Below are 27949 nucleotides of genomic sequence, written 5' to 3'. Positions count from 1 at the left end.
GTTGAAATGCCTATAGTTATCCTTGGGGACCCAGCCTACCCCTTAATGCCATGGCTCATGAAGCCATACACAGGCAGCCTGGACAGTAGTCAGGAGCTGTTCAACTACAGGCTGAGCAAGTGCAGAATGGTGGCAGAATGTGCATTTGGACGTTTAAAAGCATGCTGGCGCCGTTTACTGACTCGGTTAGACCTCAGCGAAACCAGTATTTCCACTGTTATTACTGCTTGCTGTGCGCTCCACACTATCTGTGAGAGTAAGGGGGAGAGGTTTATGGCGGGGTGGGAGGTTGAGCCAAATCGCCTGGCTGCTGGTTACGTGCAGCCAGACACGAGGGCAGTTAGAAGAGCACAGGAGGGCGCAGCGCGCATCAGAGAAGCTTTGAAAACCTGTTTCATGACTGGCCAGGCTACGGTGTGAAAGTTTGTTTGTTTCTCCTTGATGAAACCCCCCACCCCTTGGTTCACTCTACTTCGCTGTAAGCTAATCACCCTCCCCTCCTCCCTTCGATCATCGCTTGCAGAGGCAATAAAGTCATTGTTGCTTCACATTCATGCATTCTTTATTAATTCATCACACAAATAGGGGGATAACTACCAAGGTAGCCCAGGAGGGGTGGTGGAGGAGAGAAGCACCGGGAGGGGTGGTGGAGGAGGGAAGGACAAGGCCACACAGCACTTTAAAAGTTTAAAACTTTAAAACTTATTGAATGCCAGCCTTCTGTTGCTTGGGCAATCCTCTGGGGTGGAGTGGCTGGGTGGCCGGCGGCCCCCCCACCGCGTTCTTGGGCGTCTGGGTGAGGAGGCTATGGAACTTGGGGAGGAGGGTGATTGGTTACACAGGGGCTGTAGTGGCAGTCTGTGCTCCTGCTGCCTTTCCTGCAGCTCAACCATACTCTGCAGCAACATCCTGTGATCCTTGAAACACATGCAGCTGGTGGAGGAAAAAAAAGGGACAGCGGTATTTAAAAAGACACATTTTATAGAACAATGGGTACACTCTTTCACGGTAAACCTTGCTGTTAACATTACATACATAGCACATGTGCTTTCATTCCAAGGTCACATTTTGCCTCCCCCACCGCGTGGCTAACAGCGGGGAACATTTCTGTTCAGCTACAGGCAAACAGCCCAGCAGGAACGGGCACCTCTGAATGTCCCCTTAAGAAAAGCACCCTATTTCAACCAGATGACCATGAATGATATCTCACTCTCCTGAGGATATCACAAAGAGATAAAGAACGGATGTTGTTTGAATGCCAGCAAACATACACTGCAATGCTTTGTTCTACAATGATTCCTGAGTACGTGCTACTGGCCTGGAGTGGTAAAGTGTCCTACCATGGAGGATGGAATAACGCTGCCCTCCCCAGAAACCTTTTGTAAAGGCTTTGGGAGTACATCCAGGAGAGCTTTTTGGAGATGTCCCTGGAGGATTTCCGCTCCATCCCCAGACACGTTAACAGACTTTTCCAGTAGCTGTACCAGCCGTGAATGCCAGGGCAAATTTATCATTAAACATGCTTGCTTTTAAACCATGTATAATATTTACAAAGGTACACTCACCAGAGGTCCCTATTCCACCTTCAGGGTCTGGGAGCCCGCCTTGGGTGGGTTTGGGGGGTACTGGCTCCAGGTCCAGGGTGAGAAACAGTTCCTGGCTGTTGGGAAAACCGGTTTCTCCACTTGCTTGCTGTGAGCTATCTTCCTCATCCCCAAAACCTGCTTCCGTGTTGCCTCCATCTCCATTAAAGGAGTCAAACAACACGGCTGGGGTAGTGGTGGCTGAACCCCCTAAAATGGCATGCAGCTCATCAAAGAAGCGGCATGTTTTGGGCTCTGACCCGGAGCGGCTGTTCTCCTCTCTGGTTTTCTGGTAGGCTTGCCTCAGCTCCTTAAGTTTCACGCGGCACTGCTTAGGGTCCCTGTTATGGCCTCTGTCCTTCATGCCCTGGGAGATTTTGACAAAGGTTTTGGCATTTTGAAACTAGAACGTAGTTCTGATAGCACGGATTCCTCTCCCCATACAGCGATCAGATCCCGTACCTCCCATTCGGTCCATGCTGGAGCTCTTTTGCGATTCTGGGACTCCATCATGGTCACCTCTGCTGATGAGCTCTGCATGGTCACCTGCAGCTTGCCACGCTGGCCAAACAGGAAATTGAAATTCAAAAGTTCGCGGGCCTTTTCCTGTCTACGTGGCCAGTGCATCTGAGTTGAGAGTGCTGTCCAGAGCGGTCACAATGGAGCACTCTGGGATAGCTCCCGGGGGCCAGTACCATCTAATTGTGTCCACAGTACCCCAAATTCGACCCAGCAAGGCCGATTTCAGCGCTAATCCCCTTGTCGGGGATGGAGTAAGGAAATCGATTTTAAGAACCCTTTAAGTCGAAATAAAAGGGCTTCGTCGTGTGGACGGGTGCAGGGTTAAATCGATTTAACGCTGCTAAATTCGACCTCAACTCCTAGTGTAGACCAAGGCAGAGTAAGTAAACAGGATATAGTAAAGGAGGTATACTAAACACTGTTTTGTCCGTCGTTTTTTGTTGTTTTTTTTATACTGGAAAAAAGGCAATGCCGCCAATGACTTGCAGCATTAGCAGTGAAGGAGAAAGTTTTGGGAAACCAAAAATACAGTTTTTGTCAGTAAAATCTGGTGTTGTTTCTCCTTTCGTTTGTTTCTTGGAGAAGGTTTTGGTTTGGGGGGTTTTGTTTTGTTGGGGTGGGGTTTTTTTGTTTTGTTTTTTTGGTTGAACTCAAATTTGAAATCTCTGCATTTCAGATTCAGAAACATATTCCACTGTTTATCATGCAACCCCTGCACCACTTCAATTATAAAATATTGTCTTAAATATACTGGCTAAATATACTTGGTTAAAAAAAAATCTGAAAAATTAGTAAGATGGTAAAATATATGAAAAGATAAACAAAGGTGGCATTAATCTATAAGCAAGTAATTTGTTGTATCTATTTACTTTATATTAAGAAGATCATTTGGATCAGTATGTATGTGTTCTGATTAGGATCCAGTAATAAATTGTGCTGATACTGAGGCCAGGGTTTTGCAATATATAAAATGCTAAGCTTCCATTCCATAAATGTCTTCGCTGCAAATAACCCATAAGTCTATTATCTTTACCGCAGCTGCAATCTGGAGAATGTGCCCTCTTTTAATTTAATTCCCTCATGAATTTCAATATTAACTAAGAAGCAAGCCTGAATGAGCAATATGCCATAAAGCCAGGAGTTCACTAACCCCAGGCCAATGACCCAGCTGGACTGTTCATTTCAACCATCCCACAACAACCCAAACTGCAGCTTTCACAAAGCAAAATGATCGATTTTGAAAGAGATCACAGCATGTGGTCAAAAACGCTCAACAATGAGGACTCATAGTTAGAGGTGGTCAGAAAATGGAATTTCCAGCCCTTAGAAATTCTGACATTTTAAAATGTGTTTATATTCCCAGGTGGAGCAAAAAATCAAAATTTCTCGCAGAATGGAAATCCCCCACTCACCCCCTCCAAAAAAAGTGATTCAGAAACTGCTTTCTTACATAATGTTGAAACTTTACCTTATAAAATATTAAATATATTAAAATAAAATATCATTAAAGCTTTAACAAACTAAAACAAAGTTGAAATGAAACATTTTGACTCTGAAACAAAATGTGAAAGTCATAAAAATTTGTTTTGACACCTTCTCATTGAAAATTTGGTTAGAATCCAAACAAAACTGCATTTTCCAATGGAAAACTGTTGTGCTGAAAACGTTTTGACCCACTCTAATCAAAATAACCACTGGTGTTAAAGGGAGCTGTCCAGTATTCTCTACCCTTTCCATTTCTGTACTCTCTCTTTGAGGGCTTGTAATACCTACAGACTTAAAAAAAACAACTATGCCCATTTGAACTGATTTTATTTCTTTCCATCTACAGTAGCAAGTTTTGCTACACCTACCCTGTTTCTTATATAGCTCACAAGGCTTTGTACCTGCTGCCTTATTGAGGTACTCCCAGTCCCCCAGCCTGGGTGTCACAGAGGTACCTGTAGCAATTCAACTAGTGCAGTTTTCTAGGCAAGGAAAGTATGTTGTGTTTGGCGGAAGAGGAGGAAGTGTACAGTTCAGAGCCCAACTCTGCAGGAAATCTGTGTGTGGTAGTGCATAGAGAGGAGTGGCATGCCATGGGTGAAGAGCAGGGCCTAGATAGCTACCTTTAAGTATATCCTCCACAGGGTGGATAAAAATTAATGATTTTAAAAGAACGGGATTTTTTTAATTTCAATTGGATTTTTTTTGATAAAATGCTTTTTGAGGGAAAAAACCCTATTAAAACTATAGCTCAAAGTTATCTCATCATGGAATAGGGATTATAAATTCTAATTCTAGAGTATGAGACAATATATTCATGTAATGTTTAAGAAAAGTTTTGTAAATGAGTTCCAATAGTTCATGGATTAGGGACCACATTTTATGGGGCTCAACAGGCTTCTGCATAGATTATTTAGGTTAATCTTTCTAGTGGGACTCAGTGCTCAGTCTAGAAGATACCATCAGAGATGCTTAGTTTTGCAGTTTGAGAACTGTGGATTTGTGTCTCCAGAGGTAACATGCTTGTTAACAGCAAAAATGTTTTTAAATAAATAAATAATATATAGAGGTGAGAAAAAACAGACCTCAGCTCTATTGTCCCTCTGCAAATCTGTGTACACAGAGTCAATCCCTTACCTCTCTCTAAAAGTGCAATGAATAGAAGATTGTTGGGGGTGGAACAGATCTGGACAAGGAGAAGAAGTTGGGAGATAAATGTGAGAAGCGAGGGACATATGCTTGTTTTGTTAAAATATTATATGTTTGCTGTTGAAGAAAAAAATCCAGAATACCTAACATTGTTGTTTTAGTTAAATAAAACAATTTAAATGTCTGTCTGGTGATGTTCTCCTCCTAATACAGATGGCAAGAAAATCCTCCAAATATTAATGATTAACCTGTTGAACTGGAGATAGTTCAGCTCCCAATGACTTCATAAATATCTGCTTCAATTACCTTTGGTAAATGAAATAACCAAACAATCATTCATTTTCTGATATAGCTGTAAAACTAATCTGAAAAGTTTTCAAAATAAATCTGTTTAAAAATATACAATGTGTACATTCTAAAAATGAAACCTACGTCTATCTCTGAGTTGTGAAGAATATGTATTAAGGTCATAACAACCAACAAGAATGCACTTTTATGTAGAAAAACATGATTAATCACTTCCTGACTAGTGATTCAAATCCACCCTGATCCTCCAGTCCTCCCCTTGTTACAAAGATGCACTAGGACAGCAAATGCTACCTCATCCACTGGGCTGAAGTGGTCTTCATGAAACAGCTCTGCAGTGGACAATGACGGGAAGAGTCCTTCTGCTTCACTGTCACTTCCAGGGAGACATCCACCTCTCAGCTCACTAGTCGGACTGGACACTAAGCCCCTGGATTTCACCATCAGGGCCCAACTTTGGCATTGTATGTCCACAAGGTGAGGGGGGGGCACAGATTTTCCAGACATCAAGTCTTCTACTGACATCAAAGAGAGCCACACAGAAATCCAAAAAACAGACTTTGACTCCAACTCAACATTTTATATGATACAAGTATGGTTTTCAGGACAGGATTTGTTCATTGTCTTCCACTCCCTCTGCTGACTCTCCGGAAACAGAGCATAAAGCAATGCAGGCCCTATATAAATATTACCACTCTCTCCCCAACCTTCCATTTCTTGGCAACAAAACAGTAATAAAATACAGGAAGTTGTAATCATGCTCTTGAGCTTGAACAAAAACATCTAAATATAGATTTGGCACAATCATGACACCTTCAAAGCAGACAAAACTTTGAACAACATCAGGGTGAAAATAAACTCTTACACAATTCTTTCTAATGGTTGGAAAATAGCAGCTTCAGACAACATTTCTGAGCATTCAAAGTTGAGCTTCTAAATACATATTTAGGCATATAAATAAATGTGGTGCCAGAGGGGCTGAGCACATGAAAATCTCTCTGAGATCAACGTGAGGTGCTCATCACCTTCAAAAATCAGGCTACTAAATTTAGGTGCTTGAACATTGATTTACAAGATTAACTTGATGCACTCAGATTAGAAAATTTTGGCTAATACTACTTACTAACTGTTACAATGAGAGAAGGTTGCCTTTTACAATCAGTCCAGCCAGAGCTTTCATACAAAGGAAAGTCAGAATTACAAACCCAAATTGGATATTGCCCATTCAGGATTTGCAAGAGTCACAGTCTGATCAAAAACAAGAGCCAAAATAATAATTTAATAGAAGAAAACAATAAGATGCAGCAGTAACATAATTGCTACTGAAAAGTCATTGGGCTAAATCCTACCCTCTGAAGTCAGTTGAGCTGCATAGGTGTAACCCAGACAGAATTTGCTCTATTCTCTAGCGGGATTAAAGAAGGAACTGTAAAAGCTATAAAAGTTATAACAGAACCTTAGTATAGGTTGCCACTGACTAAAGTTAAATTACAATGGAACACCTACAAAGAAAAGGTACAGAAATTCCAGCATCTACTCATTATGATAGAACACATATTTAAAGTGTTATTAAAGTTGGGATAATGGAGAGGGTTACACATTGTGCAGGTACTTGTGAGCATTTCTTAGTAGAGGTCAATGATCAATTACTGCATGAAGATACAGTACATGTGATAGATATGAAATACATACACTCTAATAAAATGTCTCTACAATGCTATTCACGAAGCACAAGGTATTAACTGGCCACTGTGGAACTCCAATAATGTTTATTTTAAAAGTCCAAAGCCCCTAAAACAATTGAGAATCAAAGCCATTTCAAGAGGGAGAAACTCTAAATAAACTAGACATTAAAAAGTCTCTTTTCTGGACGTAGTCACTGAAATGCTAGAAAACTTAGGTTAAAACTATATATACTGCTGACAAAGGAGCACAGGTCCCGATCCAGCAAAGCCATGGCACTTTTTGCATACTTACAGTTACATGCATGTGTAAGTGCTTTGGGGATCCAAAATAGTCTCTCCTGTATCAGTGCTGAGACCTGATCCGCTCCCATTGAAATCAACACAAACACGATATCAAAGGGAATAAGACCACTATGAGCAGAGAATACGTTCCCACATATTTGTGTTCTAGTCAATGGAGTCACTATGTTACATAAAGTCTTTCAAACCCAGAATTAATAAATACACTCAGCAAAGCAGATTGCAGATTGCAGAGGGAAAGATATGTGAGGCCAGGCTAAAATGGGCTGTATCAAGGAGGGCCAGAACAAAATTAAGTGAGGTAGTGCTCCATGATTAAACAAACCACACAGCATTCACAAACAGCATCTAACAGCATTTTCTGGTATGTTTCATGATCATTTGCCATAAAGAGCACCAAGACACAGAAACATGAACTTGATGTGGCTTCTCCATACATTTCAGGGTGGAAAGAAATCTCATGGGTGGATGTTAGTTCCTTTTTGTTTCTGTAATGCTCTAGTTTGGTAATACTGACATTTGCCAATTGGGGAACAACAAGTTAGAATCCACTGCCCCCCCCGCATTCTCAGCCCCATCTCTAATTAGCCCTTCAGTGATCTGATGATATCTCACACTGTTGGCAAGTTAATACTAGATGAGAAGGAATGCTATTTGCTCACATCCTAAAATCCTCTTCTTTGTGCCTCCCCATCTCCTCTCCCCAAACATTGCTTTAAATGAAGTTTTGCTATAAGCTGTCTGAGTTTTAGAGTGTTGTTATGACCTACTTAAATTTCATCACAGAGCAATGATAAGCCTGGTACTATTTTGAGTCTATTTTAAACTCTGGCTTCAGGTTAAATTAGTGGGGGGGGGGACCATGGATAGAATTAGATAGGAATTACTCCCAAAAGAAATGAAAATTACCCTAGTCATTTTGATTTGTATCATATTCAACTTACCACTGTGGGAAAGGAAGTATGAAAAAGCAAGAGGTCTACTTTAAGACAGACGGCTCTCAACTGTCTGTATTTTAGTAACAGTTTCTATTAACCTAAATGATTTCTAGGTGTATACATATAGGTAATTATACTTGGGGTTAAGATTTGGGGTGAAGATGTGTGAGGCTTTGAAAACAGAACCTTATTGTGGTTGTATCATTAAATCATCCAAGCTGAGGTCAGGGTTCATCATTGCTCCACCCATAAAGACTGACAGACACAGCTGCGTTTCTAATTTCTCTAGAAGAAGACATTGTTAAGCTGGTGACTGTCTGTCAGTGGCCTTCAAGATAGGAAGATATCTTACCTTTGGATGGGGTAACATCTTAATAGGGCAATAATTCTGAAAGAGTATAGGCATGCAGTTGTGTATGCGAAATGCACACGCATAAGCCTATGCACATAAACTTATGCACATGCATAAGCCTAATCATGTATACAGTTTTGAAAATTATATCTGCAACAGAATTAGCTATTTGTGTGTACACTTGCTTGAGTGACTGAAGTAACTGTTTCAGAGTAGCAGCTGAGTTAGTCTGTACCGCAAAAAGAAAAGGAGTACTTGTGGCACCTTAGAGGCTAACAAATTTATTTGAGCATAAGTTTTCGTGAGCTACAGCTCACTTCATCGGATGCATACAGTGGAAAATACAGGGGGGAGATTTTATATACACAGAGAACATGAAACAATGGGTGTTACCTTACACACTGTAACAAGAGCAATCAGGTAATGTGAGCTATTACCAGCAGGAGAGCAGCGGGTGGGGGGACCTTTTGTAGTGATAATCAAGGTGGGCCATTTCCAGCAGTTGACAAGAACGTGTGAGGAACAGTGGGGGCGGGAATAAACATGGGGAAATAGTTTTACTTTGTGTAATGACACATCCACTCCCAGTCTTTATTCAAGCCTAAGTTAATTGTATCCAGTTTGCAAATTAATTCCAATTCAGCAGTCTCTCGTTAGAGTCTGTTTTTGAAGTTTTTTTGTTGAAGAATTGCCACTTTTAGAGCTGTAATCGAGTGACCAAAGAGATTGAAGTGTTCTCCGACTGGTTTTTGAATGTTATAATTCTTGAGGTCTGATTTGTGTCCATTTATTATTTTACGTAGAGATTGTCCAGTTTGGCCAATGTACATGGCAGAGGGGCGTTGCTGGCACATGATGGCATATATCACATTGGTAGATGTGCAGGTGAACGAGCCTCTGATAGTGTGGCTGATGTGAATAGGCCCTGTGATGGTGTCCCGTGAATAGATATGTGGACACAGTTGGCAACGGGCTTTGTTGCAAGGATAGGTTCCTGGGTTAGTGTTTTTGTTGTGTGGTGTGTGGTTGTTGGTGAGTATTTGCTTCAGGCTGGGGGGCTGTCTGTAAGCAAGGACTGGCCTGTCTCCCAGAATCTGTGAGAGTGATGGGTCGTCCTTCAGGATAGGTTGTAGATCCTTGATAATGCGTTGGAGAGGTTTAGTTGGGGGCTGAAGCTGATGGCTAGTGGCGTTCTGTTATTTTCTTTGTTGGGCCTGTCCTGTAGTAGGTAACTTCTGGGTACTCTTCTGGCTATGTCAGTCTGTTTCTTCACTTCAGTAGGTGGGTATTGTAGTTGTAAGAATGCTTGATAGAGATCTTGTAGGTGTTTGTCGCTGTCTGAGGGGTTGGAGCAAATGCGGTTGTATCTTAGCGCTTCAAACTTCAAAAACAGACTAACGAGAGACTGCTGAATTGGAATTAATTTGCAAACTGGATACAGTTAACTTAGGCTTGAATAAAGACTGTGAGTGGATGTGTCATTACACAAAGTAAAACTATTTCCCCATGTTTAACCTCCCTCTCCCACTGTTCCTCACACGTTCTTGTCAACTGCTGGAAATGGCCCACCTTGATTATCACTACAAAAGCTCCCCCCCCCCACACCGCTCTCCTGCTGGTAATAGCTCACGTTACCTGATCACTCTTGTTACAGTGTGTATGGTAACACCCATTGCTTCATGTTCTCTGTGTATATAAAATCTCCCCACTGTATTTTCCACTGCATGCATCCGATGAAGTGAGCTGTAGCTCATGAAAGCTTATGCTCAAATAAATTTGTTAGTCTCTAAGGTACCACAAGTACTCCTTTTCTTTTTTCTTTTTTTGAAGTAACTGTGTGAAAAACTGAATGCCTACGCTTTCCGAAATGGGCCCATCAATGTACCTTTTGTCCTCTGCTCTCAATCTGGAGACTCTAATAACATTTTCACCTTAAAAATCACTCTTGCAGATCACTTAGATATACAGTCAGCTTGTTACGTATGAAACACATAGGGCATGGTTTAACACCAGTGGGAGCCATCATGCTCCAAGTCTGACAGATTGCAGCTTAGAGAGGTTTTGAAACTGTGGCTGTGTTGGAGTCTTCTTTCTGCAGGTGTACTCACAGTCCTAACCAGCAAAACTGTTCAGGGCATCAGATAGTCTGGTGAACCCAGAGGGCCTTTTCTATCAGAAACACAGTCAAATGTTTCAACCTGGAAGAAGTTTTCTATCTGCTTTGTGAAGAAAACCAGCTTGATTCAGACATGCTCTGTGTAGCATGTTTCTCTCAGAGTGGCGTGGATTTCCAGTAGATAGCTGCACAGGACTCAATAGTACTTTGGGAAACACTAACTCCAGTTCCAAGACTGCACCCTTTTAAGCTTTGTGAGAGCGCAGAGGAAGAACAGCACAGTTTCTCAGGGAAGTGTGGCAGGCAGTTCTATATACAGCCTAGTTCACCATGGGATTGCAGTTCTCATTTCCAGTGGATACCTCGGATACACCTGCTACCTCCTTCACAGTCCCTCAAGTCCATTCCCCTCAAAGTATTCCAATGAAATTGCAATTTTTGAATCTCATGGAGTTTCCATGAGTCCCCTGGGGTTTTCACAAAACTGTAGGATATGGCCCCTACAGTCCATTAATGTTTTCCTTTACATTAATTTACCTGTGGTAATAAACTAAATTACCCAAATGACAACTTTTAAAAGTCTGATTTACTTTTCATCATTAATTATATTTGTTGACAGCTTGGACAAGGGACAATAGTCAGTTCCACTATGCCTTATAGTCAACTTCAAATTTAGAGCCAGTCACAAGTCTGATGCAAATGATGCAAGGGAATGTTTACAGATAACACGATGGTTTCAGAGTAATTTTTAAAAAGTCAGTGAACTATAACTACTGATCTTACTGCAGGTTTTGTAGAAACATGTTACAAAACCTGAATTTAGAGACTCAAATCAACCTGATAGTGTGTGTGTCTAATCTGGGACAAACACCTTTGTATATCAGCAATATTTCAAACCACACATTTAGAAAAAATGATAATACAATTAAGGGGAGAAAGTAGGAAAAGTAAGGATGTAAATAAACGGAGGTGAGTTCCTTAAAGGGAATTCTAAGTACTACTTATATAGGACATGTGTTGGCTTTACTGCTAAACCCAAGTATCAGTAATGGACACCTGCATTTCTCTATTTGATTTTTCGTTTACAAATATCATTAACTCACAGAAATAAGGTATAATCTTTAATGCAAAAGAAACAGAAGTTACCAAACATATGTACTGCCTAATATTTTGTTTCTTTTGCTAATTTAAGATGAAATATTAATCAGCAAAGTCTCCTAAGGCCTAATGAGAAAAAAGTAACACAGACAAGCAACTCAAGCAGTGCAACAGGTTTGAATGTTTGAGTATTAGCTAAAGGTTAATCTAATAATAAAAATTGTTCTATCCCCTTCTAAATAGCAATATTTTGAAACGGTTGTTTGTCAATTAATATAAATTATACCAAAACACTGGAACACACTTTGATGGAATAAAAATTACAATAAGAGCCTCCTAATTCTGACTGATCGTATTTTCAGAAAAGTAACATTTTCAAGGCTTCTTGTGGGAATACTTCAACAATTAGTAACCCCTGACTTAGACAACCGGAAGCTTTAATTGTTCAGCTAACTTCCAAAAGAACATTTTTTTTCAGTTCACTGAACTTATTTCATATTCATTGTGATTATCTTAAAACACACATATACCCAAATCTTACATTTAAGAACCCTGACCACTGATCTGTGCATTTCTAGTCAGCAAAATGACGCTCTATACAAACACAAACATAGAAAAAAGATAGTATAAGACAATTGATCTGAAGCCTTTTGAAAAGAACCCTGTCTGCTGAAAGACGAAGTTGCAAGAGACAACAGTTCTGCCCTCTAGTGGAGATCCTTCCTATTCATCAGCAGCACAAATATTTCAAATTTAATTCCACAACCAGGAATGTTTTTGTTTGTTTACAGCCAAACACATTTGCTATAAAATTACTGATTGCTAAACATCAGACCTCAAGGCTACTAGACAAATGATTATTATCTCAGGAAGTTTGAAGGGACTAGTTCTGAACTGCTGGCAAAAGCTATACAAAACCATGGCTCAGCAAACTGTAGGTCAGTTTTATATGAAATCATGATGTTCATTTGATAACATTCCATAAAATCCTCTCTTTAATCCAGGTATTCAAGAACCTATACCACATGTATTGTTTGCATTCCTTTCTATTTTTATTTCATTTCAATTGCAAGAATGTATTTTACTCCTGAGAATGTAAATAATGCACAGCCCAGACACAAACTATAATCAAACTCCCATTAAGCATTTGCAGTTACTGCAAAGATTTTTGGTTCAGTTTAAAATTTAGAAGACTACATTTAAACGTGTCTGAGGGGCATGGTATCGACCTTAGTGTATAAGTAAAACTTCTAAATGGCACTTTTTACATTTCAGACCACATTAACTGAAGTTGAATACAGATGTTCATTTTCAAAATGGTATTTCTTGGACATATGGATATAAAAATTCATGGAATAACTTTCAAAATACATTTTTTGTTGCATTCAGGTCTCCTTGTTCTGCAAAACAGCACTCTCTACTTGCTGTAAGAAATATAGTCTATTAATCTATTGTGCTTTTCTATCAGAGAAAGAAAGAACCATACATATTAAGGCTGAATGAATTTCAGTTTCTATTATTGAATTTCAGCAGCATGCTTGTGACAGTAACATCATATTTTCAGAAACAGGATTTTAAAAGGTAACAAACCTCACAACAAGCAGCCTGTCAAAAATTGTCATTTAAAATTTCCATTTTACTGTTATGAGAGAAGATTATCTCTTACAGATTATTTCATCAGGACTTGTTTAAACACAAAAATAAAATTCACCTGTATAATAATCATCTTGGTACTTTACACCATAGATCATATTCAAAGCTTAAATATTTTTCCTTAACCTGTTAAGACACACCACATTAATAAACCAATAAAAGATTAATGAGCAGATGATATGCCATTCTATTTAGTGCTGAGATAGACTTTATTAAAATAATGCAACTCTAAAGCCTAAATCAGCAATGAATGACCAGCAGTGTACATTGATCATTCACTTCATCAACAGACTGTATTTAATCAAGAAATTATTGACACTTCTTCTGCACAAACACACCTACAGTGGAAGATTAATGAACTTCACATGCTCAGACACAGCCTTACATCTTTTTTTTTTCAGAGCCCCACCTCTTTCCTTTATTTTCTCCAGTGATTTACTGTAAATAATATTAGTGTATGTTTCCTAAAGGCAAAGCCCTAGAAATGGTAGCACCAGGTTGGACACATACATGCTGAACAGGAGTATATTAAAACCTTCCTTCTGGGTTTTCCCTGAACTGACATAAGAGCCCTCAGCAACCTGCTGGGCTACCTTGTCATTTAGCAATTCCTGAACTCAGCGGTAAGCCCTCCTTGTCTGACATAGCCCTAAGTGGATGTTTTTAAAACTCCTACATCTATCCTGTTCGAGTAACTCAACTCTTCACATTTGTATCAAACCTTCTGTGCAAAATGGGGTTAGTTTTCTTACAGACTATTTGTAGATGGGCTACAGGACCCAGTTTGGGGTTAACTTTTTGGGTGGCAGGAGAGGGAAAGTAAAGTGTCCTTATGTCTCTAAAGATGGATGTTTAATGATAATACAATACGTGCATTTCCAAACCTAACCCATAATGTTAAACACAGCAGCTTTCAATTGTTATTCTTATCCTCCTAATATGCTAAAAAATGTTCACCCCACCCGATTCATCACCCAACTTTTCCCAAGCATGCCAAGATTTCCCTGGCAGTTCCCCCGATGGATTACATGCATGCAGAGGTCTATGAGATATGATGACCAGGAAGGGGACCACGTTTTGGGAAAGACTGGGTAGCTGATGAGCATCCACTACATGTGGCTGGCCTGATGCACTAACAGGTGTCTCTAGGAAAGTTTTGAACTAGAGGACCCTAAAAGGGTTACAAGCAAACGTGGTCAGCCCATGGTGCCAGGGAAAGGGCTGGTGCTAAGCACCTGCCAGTACCTGAACTAATGTGTGCTGAAGAGGGGAGGTAAAGTTTACCAGGGACATTTATAACCTGGTTTTGAGAGGTAAGGAGCAACCTCAACTCCAGCTGAAGTCAGAGGGAGCTGCAGTTGCTCAGCACCTCTGAAAATCAGGCCATAAGTGAAGACAACACCCATTACTAGAGACCACATGGAGAAAGCAGCCTATTTAGTAACAGCAAGGAACCCGCTGAGCCCAAGGGAGAACAGGGGCTCGCTTTTGCAAGCCGCTGGCCATACAAAGGTGAGCGAAGGGCCAGAGCGGGGAAGTGGCAATTATTGCTGCGCTTTACAAAGGCAGGGTCTCTCCGAAAGGCGATGGGGGCCGGGGCCGGGTCACAGGTCTCCGGAGACTCAGGCTCCCTGAGCGTTCAGCCCAGTTCGGGGACTACTTAAGGCCATTCTGCCTTTGCAGCGCGGCTCTCCCACCGCCCCAGTATCGTGGCTGGGACTGAGACTCCTGGGGCCCGCCCTAGTGAGAAGTTGGGACTCGGGAGAGGAAGATCCCCCCCGGACCCTCAGCTGAGCGGCTCCCGATTTACCCACAATAAACCCGGGAAGAGGGGGCGGGGAGGTCGCAGCTCCATGAGCTACAAGGCAGCGATCTTCCCACGGGCCCAGGGGGAAGGGGCAAAGCGCCGCATCTCACTGCAGACACCATCTTCCTCGGCCGTTCAGCAACGGGAGGGTGGGGGGGCTTGAGCGGGGGCTGGCCTCACACAGCACTGGCGCCTGGGGGGAGGGGTGGGATCAGAGGCCACGGTCGGGGGCTGCCGATCGGCGTGTGCTTGGCCGGGTGCCTCGCCCACCCCCAGCGGCCGCTCCCCCCACCTCCAGAGCAGCCCGGCCACGGGAACTTCAGCAGCAGCCCTTACCCTGAGGTCGCCGCGCCGCCTCCCCGTCCACGAGCTGGAAGCGGGCTGCCAAGCACTGGGCAAGGAAGAGCGCTGCAGCCGCTAAGTGGCCGTGCCTCGGGCTCGCCATCGCCCCGCGCCTGCCGGGCTCGCTCGCTGCGCCGCTCGCCTGCGGGGGGGCCCCGGGAGCGTCCTGCAGATCCCACTGCTAGCCGCGGCCGGGACGCCTCTGGTTCGCATCGGCTCCCCTCCAGCCGCGGGGAGACGCCTGGCTCGGTCCCTCCGGCGGGAGCAGCCCCAAGAACGCAGCAGCTGGCGAGGACAAGCCCAGCTCCGGCCGCCAAGCGCCCAACTCTCCCTCCTTGCGGCGGCGGCTGGCCGGACCCCCGCTGCCCGCCCAGTGGGAGGGGGGCTGGTGGCTCCTGTCCACGCGCAGTTCAAGGCAAAACCTCCCCCCTGCCCGTCAGCGCCGGCACGGGAGCGACCCAGCTCTGCGCGGCTCGAGGGGAGGAGGAAACAAAATAAGTTTCTCCCCCCACCCCCGGCTGGGCGTCTTGTTGCTCCAGCCCCGTGGGCTCAGGCCAGACAGGCAGAGCCGGCTCCTCGCAGCGGGCGGCTGCAGTCCCGGCGAAGGCGCGGGATGGGGGTCCCAGCGAGGAGCCCCGCAGGCGAAGCCGGTGTCTGGCGGGGCCAGCCGCGCGGGGAACTAGTTTGGGGCTGGCGCGGGCGCCTGGCCCTACGTGGGGAGCGCGCGCCGCCGGCTGGGTGCCCCGAGCGGCCCCGCGCCCCTTTCTCGGGGCCAGGCTGCCGGAAACGACCTGCCCAATTGCTGCACTTTCCTGGGGCTGAGATAGCGAGAGAGGGGGGGGGCCCCCGACCCCCTGCTCCTCGGGAGGGGCGGCTGGAGCTCCGCGCCCAGCGCCCCCCAGCCCACGTCGGGCGAGCCCAGCTCCGCCCTGGCGCCCGGGTTGCCGGAGGGCACCGCTCTCCCGGCCCCCAGCAAACACAGCGGGGGGTTCTGCGAGGAGCAGCGTGTCCGTAGGTAGCGTTCGTGTGGGAGGGGGGGCGGGGGGGGAGTTGGTGGAGGATGGAGAAAGGGAATCAAATTAAAAAAGGATTTGTGCTTAGACGGGAGGATAAAGAGGCATTTTGGTTATTGGTGGGAGGAATGTCCCTGAACCGTCCCCCTCCTCCCAACTCAGTGAGTTTTTCATGGTCCTGCTGCTGCCATCTAAAGTGCAAAGAAGAGTATTAGTTAGAGAAACTGGCTTGGTCCTGAGTTTTGCTTATGTCAGTTTCTGGCATTTAGATCAGCTGGAGATCGGGAAAGAGGGTTGGAGAATAAGCGGTGTTCAAGGGAAAGGAATAGTGACAATCTGCTCCCTAGAGCTATTTGATAGCCAGGAGGTGGCTGAAAGAGCAGCAGCCAGTGTAAGTGGGGAAGGTCACGGTATGGCTCTGGAAAGTATCACTGTAGCCAACCAGAGCCCCTTCCATTTAACCCTTACACTGGTGAGTACTGGAAATATCGCACAAAGTCTATGGAACAGGGATCCTGATTTTTATAAATGCCTCTGCTCAAAATGCTTTTTTTTTCTTTGTGCAAAGCAGATGCATATGGAATATTTCATCCCAAGAAACACTTTTAATGAGGAGGTGTCACTAGTAATGCTTTCTGGACAAGTCAGCCCCTTCTGATGCAAAGTAAATGGTTGTGATAGATGTTCCGTACTAAACAGTATCGGAACTACGGTTTATACATTGCAAGGTTTTATCCACGTGCTTAATTTAATGCACTCTGAATAATCCTATCCCGTACATAAATGTTTGAAGGATCAAGGGTCCATGCGAGTTAAACTAGCGGAAGGCACATATGACTGTCTCAGGCACACAAATGAAATAGAGACCAGTTTGTGCTAGAACTCACCCGGTTGTATTAACCAGTTAAGCAGACAATTGCTATAGCAATTCTCATGGAGAAACCTTAATATGCCACAAACCCTTTCAACCCATGATAATTAAATAGGGCTGCTGCGCTTCAAAAATAAATTAACTATTAATATGTAACCACTAAAAGAAGCAGCCATGAGATTTTATCTTCATGTAATTTATACCACTGTTTGTGAGATTAAAAATGTATTGGCTCTCTTACAATTGTTTTACCCTTTAATGACTTGACACATTAATGCATAAAGCATACCAAAACACTCATGTCTTAATGCATATTTTCCCTATAAGCAGAACTTTGCACAGTCATTCACTATGAAATAGACTATATCTCTGACACAGATAAATACGCTTGGGTCCATTGTGTTCGTCCTTCTTAAGGGTCTTTATTATTTGCAGGAGATTAGCAGAAAGATTTATCAATCAGTCCAGATATTATTTGCTAACAAATAATTTTAGAAATGCTGTCATTGTACTAGAAAGAGAAACTGAAGAGGAGAGAATGTGCTAAATTGAAGACTAGGATGACATTTTCGCTCCATTGAAATCAATGGTAGTTTTGCCATTTAGTCCAGTGGGGTCAGGAATTCCCTCTGGAGAACTGGGTCCTGCCACAAACAATCAGACTTTGGCCAAGTCACTTGAAAATGATCTTTAAAAAGGTGAAATTTTAAAAATTGATTTTTTTAACTTTATGATGCATAAAGAATACCTGCTAGGTTTTGTTCGTTAACCTTAGAAGTACCAGGAATGCAAGTCCAGTCTTCCCAGCTTTTGCTGGTGCTAGAGATGCGAATCGTGAACTCTCACATTTTCATGGAAGGAGCAGCTATTGAATCTTCAACAAAGACATCCTTTCTTGCAAGTGTTAATCAGGCATTGACATTAAAAAGGTGAGAACAAAAGTAAAATAAGAACCAATGAACCTTTAGCAGTCTGAGTAAAAACGTCCTCTGTTTTGGTCAGCATTGTTATGATGGCATACATTCACTCATTCTTCAGTCACACTAGAGTCTTCCAGTGAAGGAAAGATCTGAATGTCTTATACACAGCTTTTCTCATATAAAAAAAGTCTCCTTTGTAGATTATGGTGTATGAAGAAGGCCTGAAAGCATTTTTAAAGAAGCCAAAATGAGTGAAAGCCAATTTTTCTTTCTTCATTTGCAGCTTGGTGCTAAATATTATTATTTACCTGGATTTATCATTTTAGATTTATATTCCTTATACTTGCCTCACAAATACTCTAGTACTCGAAAAAAGTGAGGGACTATACTGTCTTGAGCGCAAGCAATCTGTACATAGGAATCATACAAGATTCCCCACACAGCTCTGACAACTTACAATCATAAACTGAAACAATCCACTTTGGTGGTGGTTGTCTGATGTTGATACATAGGGATTAGGATAAGAGCATCAAATTCACTTTCACTTGTGCTCTGATGAGTTAGAATTAGGACATAGATCTCCAAAGGTGAAAAATAAATACATTATTCTTCTGCACTATAAAAGGCAACCAAGACACACGTCCTGGTATAATTTGTGTGTAAAAAGACAAGTAAAACCTTATAGTGTGCCAGGAAAAAAAATCAGGTGAAAGTTAATAATACTATTGTGATTAATGGCAATATGTCATTGATAAGAGGCATTCATAGCAAAGGTAGAGCATATTTATTCATTTATATTAATAAAATATAACAAATAGTGAGAAGGCACCTTTCCTTGTTGGTTCTTTGACTCAATGGATTTAACTTGTTTTGGACAGGATAATTTTTCATCTCTATAATGTTGTTTTACTCCCTCCTTTACATATTGTCCTATGTCTCTAAGGAGCCATTCCTCAGCTGGCCTATATCAGTGTAGTTCCACTAAAATCAATGGAGCTGCGCTGATTTACATCAGACAAGGATATGGTCCTAAATTCTTATCTTCCTACTTAACTCCAGCATTCCTGATTGTATCATCAATCATCCCAGGAGGCTAGGAGAGACCCATTTGTTGTCTGGAACTGCCTCACTACGTTCAAATTCTCTCTCTCGCCCACACACGGGTTTCACTTTTTCTTTTTCTTGTATCAGAGTCTTTCAACCCCACAGCCTTCTCAGCTTTTGCATCATCTTGGTAGAGCAGAGCTTTAACCACATATTTTTCCCCTTCACATTATTTGACATATATGACAAATCCTGCAATATCTTGGGCTACCCTTGTTGAATTAAGTATCCTAGGAGTTCTGTATATTAAAAATGCAAGATATTGCGCATGAATAAGGGATTGTATGTATTTCCATGAGTGAGAGGGACCACAGTCCTCTTGGAACTGTGGGGCAGGGGCATGATTAGGCAGATTCCCTCTGGTTGGAATACCTCCAGAGAACTACACCGCCACTGGGCAGAAGGCTCAGAAATACTGGTTCAGACTTGATTCTCCAGGGATAAACAGAAAAAGAAAGGATTTTTGGTTATATAGCCCAAGTTATAAAACAAAAACAAGCAAACAAAAAACCCCAAATTAGAGCCTTCTTTCTGATTCAACAAACGGATAGGAATTCTGAGCTAAAGGGGGCCCCCAACCCTGAGAGAAGGGTTGGCAGGTCTTTGACCTACTGAGGCCCCATAAGACTTGGAGAGCTGATTCTGAGCTGAAGCTATGATTAGCTTGTGCCCACAGAAAAAAAGCCCTGTGTGCGGTCTGTAGGACTAGTCACCAGCCATGGCCATGGCTGGAATTGGGGTGATCTCTGGTAAGCTTATTAGCATGTATTTTGGTTCTTGTATTGTTTCACTATTTTTTTTTTCTGTAATGCGTTTACTTTAAGAATAAAAGCACCTGCTTCACAAGAGTTGTGTGGTAATTTAGAGCTGTTGACTTGTAACATTCTGTCTTTTGGGGAATGACACTGTACAGTCAGGAGCCTGGGCAGCCTGGAAATACCCAGGTCAGGGGAAGAGAGAGTCCTGTCTCCACCAGAGAGAGGGGATGGCTGAGAAGCCTGCAGCTTACAGCAGGTGCTCTTGTTGGACCGTAAAGGGGAAATTCAGATGCAGCTACCCAGAACTGACACGTATACTACCTTTTTTAAAATCATGACAAAAGAGTGAGTGTGCTGGTGAGGTGACTGTGTTCCTTGGTGTGTACACACATAGCCCCCAGAGGGACTCCTCCCATGTTGACTCTGGAAGTCATTCTGAGAGGATGTTGTTGGGATGGGGTGTCTCTTCTTCCTACATCCAGGAAAGGAGAAAATGGTATGTACCTGTAGCATCAGCAGCAAGAGAGGAGCTACCTCTGTACTCTCTTCCACCAAGAAACAGATGTGGGTTTTTTAATGTATAATGAAGTTGTACCTACAGTCATTACCTGGGGAAATGTTGGCTGCTTGTGCTAGCTCACTATAAGTGGACCACAAGTAACAATACCTTCTATTGTAGATGTGGTGTCTTAGTATAATTAAGAAATACACCATGCTTTTAGGGTCCATAGACTGTCCTGTCTGCAAGGGTTGTTCCACCCAAGAACTGTAGTGTGCGGCCCTTACTGTGCAACTGTTCCATGACCTAATCTTATAAATCTTTTGACCATGAAGTCTTTTAGGTACAGTTATTTGTAGATCATGTTTTTCAGATTAGTTATAAAAATATTAAACAAAAATGACCAAAATTAAAGTCAATAATAACTAGGAGTGAAAGTATTTGACTGAGTTTCAAAAAGAACTCAGGTTGCATTGGTTTGAAAGTAGTCACTGATTTTTGGAAGTGTTTCTGTTCCAGGAATGTTCCTTTAAATTTTTGGGTGAAATGAACATACCGGTATGTCTTAACTAAGCGGTAGCAATGCAGCAAGATGGAGAAAAAAAAACCCCTTTTTTTTTTTGTTTGGGGCAGGGGAGGAAATCAGATTGTTATTTAAATTATAAGAAGTTTTTCTTTTTAAACATAAACCTGTTTAAAATGAAATCTGACTTTAATACAAAATAGGGCTAAGGACTAAAATTATAATCTCTTAAAACATTTAAATAAAAAGTAAATATGCTTAATCCATGAGCCTGTATCAAAAACTTTGAGTTAAAAGCTGCTTTTCTATATAAAGAATCAGGGGAACATCATCTAATTTTTGAGGGCAAGCTTTATGAATATTGCAGTTGGTCATGTACTGTATTAAGGGCTTGATCCTGTGGGGGACTCAGGGGCTGTGCTACTGGGAGCAAGAGACTGGCAAAGACATCACAGGCATTGGGACGGGGCCTCTGACTCCGGGAGACGCCATAAGGTATCTCAACAGGATCATCCACTGACCCCATCTGTGTGGAATCATACACCTATTTTATAGCTTCTCCCTACCTGAGCTCTGGTTGGATCACCTCTCAAATAATGAATATTTATGACTCCACCCATCATGAACTTTACTCTCCAGCTCATGGAAAAACACTGATCTACCCAGTAACTACTAGCTCTTGCATCTGGATGTTTCAAGTAAATGGTGTTCCTCTGTCTCCTTGCATGTGTACACAGACAAGGATTCAAACAAACAGAAATCCATTAATTTAACTGCCTCTCAGTCTCTAAACAAATAAAATTCTGTAGTGCAAATGGCATGTGGGTTATATGAGCAGAAGTCCCAGACTGTTTTTAATTCTTTTATGTTTCTGGGAACAGGGGAGTGGGAATTATGTAACAAGGGAGCAGGAACAGAGTGTGCTACCAGAAAGAAGCAACATTAGTGCCAACAGTGGGGGAAGAAGGGACAACATTCTTTGGAGTGCAGCCTCTAGTGTTGATTTCAACACCTGGACACTGGAGGAAAAAAAACCTGCCATAGCTACAAGTCATAACACCTCCCCCTCCCCCCACCAATTTGGGAATATTTTCAAGAAATTACTGCACTTCTGGGTTAAAAAAAAGGAACACGTACCAAATGTAAAGAGTTCAGTAAAAAGATGCAAGGCCTGAAGACCTGGTTGTCAGAATGAATCAACATTATGAGAAATGCTGATCAGAAGACAAGGTTTTTGCAGATGATGATTGGACATGTCTGAACTATGTGGAGCAACTGGATAGTAGACTTATTTTTGCACCATTCTTAGGGTCTGCCTACCAGGTCTTACTATGCTAGTAGATGAGAAAACACAAATTTATGACAATAATCTAAGTTAGCTGGATTGCTTATTTAAGAATTTGAAAGTGTTTTTTGTTCAAAATATAATTGATGTTTGTTGTGGGAGTTTTTATCAATAACATTTTTACTGTTACTGCTGGACTTTGGAAGTGATTTTTTTATTGCTCAAACCGGTGAAGATTTCCTGTTTAAAGTTTTATTAGGCATTTATGAATTTTAACATTTAAAAAAACTTCAAGCTGTTTCATATGTTGCTAGAGATAAGGGTCTACATTGATTTAGATAATCCCTATGATTTGTGCATTGTTTTCCCTATAAAACTGGTTTAGAAAAAAATATATATAATATAAACTGTGGTACAAACAGCTGAAGTAGGAGGAATCTTTCCTTTGCAATCTTTTTGTTTGTTTGTTTGTTTGTTTGTTTTAAATGCAGTGCACTCACAGTGAGTGAATGTGACTTTAAAAAAAAACCCCATTTTGTTCAGGGTCCATCTTAGACATAAGGGATTATGAATGTCCATCAGTTACAATGTCTACAACTTCAAAGTTATCTACTGGTACCACCAGCAGTGCTGCAATGAAACATTAAGTTACTGATAACAAAAACAAAGTAAGGGACTGCCTTCATTATCCTGTAAAGCCACAGATAAATTTGTAATCAGGACCAGCAAAATTCCATAGATTTAGAGATTGCTGAGTTCATTTATGCAACAAATTCTCCCTTTTGTCTAGTTGTAGCAAAGCGCTGACTCACTGGCACAGCGCCTCCTGCTGGTCAGTCCAGGAATTAGCTCATCTAGCTCAGGAGCACCCTCCTCTGGCTGGTTTCTCACCCTCAGTTACTTGCCCTGTTGTCTCCACCACCTCTGGCCCCATGTCCGTCCTAGACTGTAGTGCCCCTTACCTTTGGGTGCTGCCCCAGAGTAGTGCCCCCAAACTCTGGGTCTCCCCTTCCAGGGGAACCCCCACCCCCTATGCCCACCTTGCCTCAGTGGCTACTGCCAGTCATCATCTAGATCCTTCTCTCAGGCACATTTTGCAGTCTGAAATGGACACTAATCACTGGCAAGGCGGTTGGACCTGTTGCCTTTTCCTGGCCTGGCTGGCTGCCTCCCTACAGCCCTAGTACCTCCTCAGGTCTTTGCTACAAGGCTTCAGCCTGGAAAATCACCAGGCCAGCTCAGCCTGCCCTTTCCCAGTACTGCTCTGTCCAAGGTACCCCTGTCTCTACCAGGCAGCTAGGTCCTTCTTGCTCCACTGCTGGAGTAAGACTGACTTCCTTCTCCCCAGGAACCCTTCTTATACTGGCCCAGCCAGGCCCTGATTGGCTGCCACAAGCCCACTCATGATTGGCTCCCCAGGGCAGCCCTTTCCCAGAGCTGGTTTTTAACCCCTTCCAAACTGGAGCGGGGTGACCGCCCCATTACGCTAGTTCAGAACAAACATTTAATTGACCTGGTTCAATTGTTACAACCAGGCTACACTCCACCTGGCAGAGCAGACATTGTTGGAAGTATACTCATATACTGTATCCACTATATGAGTATATATATCTCATATACTGGATACAGTATATGAGAAGGAAATTGAACAGTGTGCAAAAAACATTGACAGGAAATTCATTATTTGAGTCTTGATGGTGGAGCAATGTACACAATGATCCAGTAATATGTGCTTGTGTGACAACAGGAGAGGGGGTTGTCTATTTTACAGAAACAATTGATACATCAGGAAATGCCCATACAGCAGAATACTTACAAGAAGTAGAAGTAAAAGCTATAACAAGCTGTGAACAAAAATTCAAGTATCAAGTGTGTAGCTTTATCCCAGGCAAGGCTGCAAATGTAGCAAAGATAAGAAAGAAGATAATGAAGGGAACCTGAAACTTATAACATAAGGGTACAGTGCTTATTTGATGCATCTTTTAGCCAAAGACTTAAGTACAACTCCAGGAATAAAGGAAAATGTTGCTGAAATTGCAAAATACTTCCATAACCTTCAGTTTCACTGAAGAGAGCAGGAGAATCCAAACTAATTCTCCCCCAAGATGTACAATGGAATTCAATGATTGACTGTTTTGAGCTATTTATTAAGAACTGACCTATTCTGAGGACAATTTGTGAAGAAACTCATGACAAAATAAATGGAACTATCACAGCCAAAGTAGTCAACATTGGACTAAAGAGAAATGTAGAAGATATGCTGAATAACTGAAGATATGCTGAATAACTGAAACCTATTTCCGTAGCACTGGACAAACCGCAGAAAGATTGCTGCTGTACAGCTTATGCTGTTGAATTTGGAAAGAACTTCAAGATACGTTGAAGAAAGAAATACACAACAACGAAGTTAAACTGCAGGCAGTAAAGAAGAAGATGGATCAAACACTTAGTTTCTTCCCAGTATTTTCAACCCAATGTACCAGAGTAAATGCCTAACTGCTGAAGAAGGTGTTGCTGCCTTGACATGGGCATCTAATAATTACTCATCAATCATGCCACCCATAGTAAATTTCAGGGTTGTTGGTGAACCATTCAAGCAGTACATGTTTTATGATATTTTAAGGAAGGTCATCCTGCTGTATTGGTGGAAGTCACCAGGTAAGCACCTGGAACCAGAACTTACTGAAGTGCTAAACCAGTTTTTGACAGCACTAGCCTCTTCAGCAGACACCGAAAGAATATTTTCTTCATTTGGACAAATTCATTCAAAGTTGAGAATTGATTGGAAGGCTAAAAAGCAGTAAAACTTGTCTTTCTCTTCCAGTCTATGAATAAAAATGAGGAGGGAGGAGATGAAATCTATTAGTTTTAAAAGTTTGAAGAACAGCTTATGTAACCTAGGAGGCTGTTGTTTCATTTTCAAGAGACTTAGGGGAGTAGGAACTTAAGATCCAGTTCCTTTCACTACACAAAGTTGAAATTTTCTCCAGGTTGATCTGAAATAAGCAGTGTAATTCAATGACTGTTATTCACACTGTTCCTTTAATAAATAATATGTCGATGTGAAACATGTTTTGATAAGAGAAGTTTATATATACTAAACATTTAAGGTAGCAAAAAGATGTACCAAATCTAGAGTAAAGTCTCTATGTAGTTGTAAATCAAAATGTTTTAATGGTATTGTGACGGGTTCCTGGGGTGCAACCTGGACCTTCGGACTGCTGAGCCCTCTGTCCCACGAACAAGGAGTATCTCTCTCACTCTGTAATTCTGTGATACTGTTGTGAAGCTACAAACCTCTGAGAGGTACTGTACTTACACAGGCAGGGACACACCCAATTGAGTTACATGAATGTGTTGCCAGCCACGCATGAACCAACAACAGGCTCCAGACAATTTCCCCCAGTTCCCCAGCTTTTCACCCCAGAACACTACTATCTTGCACTGGTCAGGAACTGCAATGAGGTAATGCCTACCTGACTCTGAACATGGGGGAGCAAAAGCAAGAGAGAAGAGATCATGATAAAAGGGAGAGACATTTGCCATGCTCGTACCCTCTCTTCCACCTCCATTGACAGAAATCACCATCAAGTAACTGAAGTGCTGATCAAAGGGGAGAGCCTGGCTGAAGGGCAACCAGCCAGCCTGTGGTGAGAAGCATCTACGTTTGTGAGGACACTGAAAGTGTTAAGATCAGCTTAGCATGTGTTTTGCTTTTATTTCATTTGACCAAATCCCACTTGTTATACTTTGACTTATAATCACTTATATCTATCTTTATAGTTAATAAATCTGTTTGTTTATTCCTGAAGCAATGTGATTTAGGTTTGAAGCATGTCAGAGACTCCCCTTGTGATAACAAGCTTGGTACATATCTATTTCTTTGTTAAACTGATGAACTCATATAAGCTTGCAGAATCCAGCAGGCATAACTGGACACTGCAAGACAGAGGTTCCTAGAGTTGTGTCTGGGACCAGAGATATTGGCTAATGTCATTCGGTTGCACAATCCAAGGAGCAGCTTACATGCTACAGGCTGTGTGTGAACAGCCCAGGAGTGGGGGTTCTCACAGCAGAGCAGGGTAAGACTGGACTGGAGTGACATAGCAGATCACCGGTCCAGATAACACTACAGGGGAACGTCACACCCTTCCATTGCTGTAGTGAGTGTCTTCACAGAGCTACTATGTGTAGTGTAGACATAGCCTTTGAGTTTCTCCACTGAAAATGTAGGGCTTTCTTCAGTCCACAGCTGCTTCTGTGGTTGCTAGTTCACTAAAGGGCCACAACTTTTCTGCATTTTATTGGCAGGGAAGCAGCTTCCTTAGGCCAGATCTACACTGAAAAAATTGGGTTGAGCCAGCTCCTTTGCTCAACCTAACCCCCGGTGTAGACAGCGCTAGGTCAATGGAAGAATTATATTGTTGATGGAGCTACCACCTCTCAGGGAAGTGGATTAACTACAGTGGCAGGAGAAACCTTCCCATGGTTGTAGTGAGTGTCTACAACTACAGTGGTGCCGCAGCTGTGCCACTGCAGTGTTTCTAGTGAAGACACAGCCTTAGTTAAGCAGGGAAATATAGCAACCTTCAGGAGAAGCTGTATTACACTTTTAGAAGACATCATATTCTCTGCCCTTCCCAGGCTGTGAATCTGTGACAGCTCAGATTTGACTGGGGCACGCCATGAGCCTCCCTCAGCATTCTATAGGGGAAGGGCTCTTTCTTGGCTGATTCCCATTCAGCAGGCATTGCTGCCATGTTCTGTGAAGCTCCTTGCATGACATTTTATGCAAATGAGCTAATTTGCTTAATTGCAACTAATTAACGTCACTGAACTCTGGCTTTAAAATTACTGGAGTGCTGGTACAGTCTTGTCAAGCATATCTATAGGGCAACACACACACACTGCCTTGTCAGCATGCCTCATCCCTAAGGTAGGGAGAGCTTCTTCTTGGGTAACAGAGGGAGCTCAGCCTCCATGGCTCTTGGAGTTCTTGGTCTCTCAGCAGGGCCAGATTAAGACCTTCAGAGGCCCTAAGCACTGAAAAGATTATGATGCCCCCCCTATGTAATTCAAAATAAAAACAATACTATACCGTAAAATAAAATTTTATTTTTTGAAATGACACAAAACTTACATGTATGCTGAAATTAAAATAGCTTCTTTCTAGATTTTCTGATTGCAAAATTCTGGATAAGTTCATCGAAGCTGACTCGACGAAGCATGTCCGCTTCCATGCACAATAGGGAAAGTGAATCACGTCTGTCCTGACACATTGTTGTTCTCTGAGGGTTTTTTACTCTTTTCAGCTGAGAAAAAGAGCATTCTGCGGAGCAGTTAGTAGTCATCAATGTTAGAAAAACACATAGTGCGATCTCTACATTTGGAAATATACATTGTATTCCATCTTTCAATATTGTGTCATGAAGATCAATGTGACTGAATTTCATTTTTTCTGTTTCATTAAACTTTGCCCGCATATAACAGTGGAACTGCCGTATTTCTCCACAGAGATTCATGTTCAAGTCAACAGGGTAAGTCAACTAGCTTTTGGGAACCTTGTGAATATTGTTTGTCAGATAAGTCCATATTGTTTAGAAAAGAAAATCTACTTGATACTTCTTTTTACACTTCACC

The 27949-nt window shown here is 42.2% G+C and overlaps 1 protein-coding gene across 2 annotated transcripts in view; it reads right to left on the bottom strand.

Moving 5' to 3' along the window:
• The window catches only part of PLXDC2 (plexin domain containing 2), a 402203-nt gene extending 386145 nt beyond the window's left edge, over positions 1-16058 (bottom strand). For both annotated transcript variants that reach the window (XM_074946054.1, XM_074946055.1), the window contains exon 1: positions 15331-16058. In XM_074946054.1, the coding sequence (XP_074802155.1) occupies positions 15331-15439 (109 nt within the window). In that variant the 5' untranslated portion in view covers positions 15440-16058. The remainder of the gene's footprint in view (positions 1-15330) is intronic.
• Positions 16059-27949: the final 11891 nt, after the last annotated feature.

This window comes from Natator depressus, chromosome 2, assembly GCF_965152275.1.
Source record: "Natator depressus isolate rNatDep1 chromosome 2, rNatDep2.hap1, whole genome shotgun sequence".
Taxonomy (NCBI): domain Eukaryota; kingdom Metazoa; phylum Chordata; order Testudines; family Cheloniidae; genus Natator; species Natator depressus.
The sequence above is the reverse complement of the archived record's forward strand: the minus strand, read 5'-3'. Positions and strand labels throughout refer to the sequence as shown.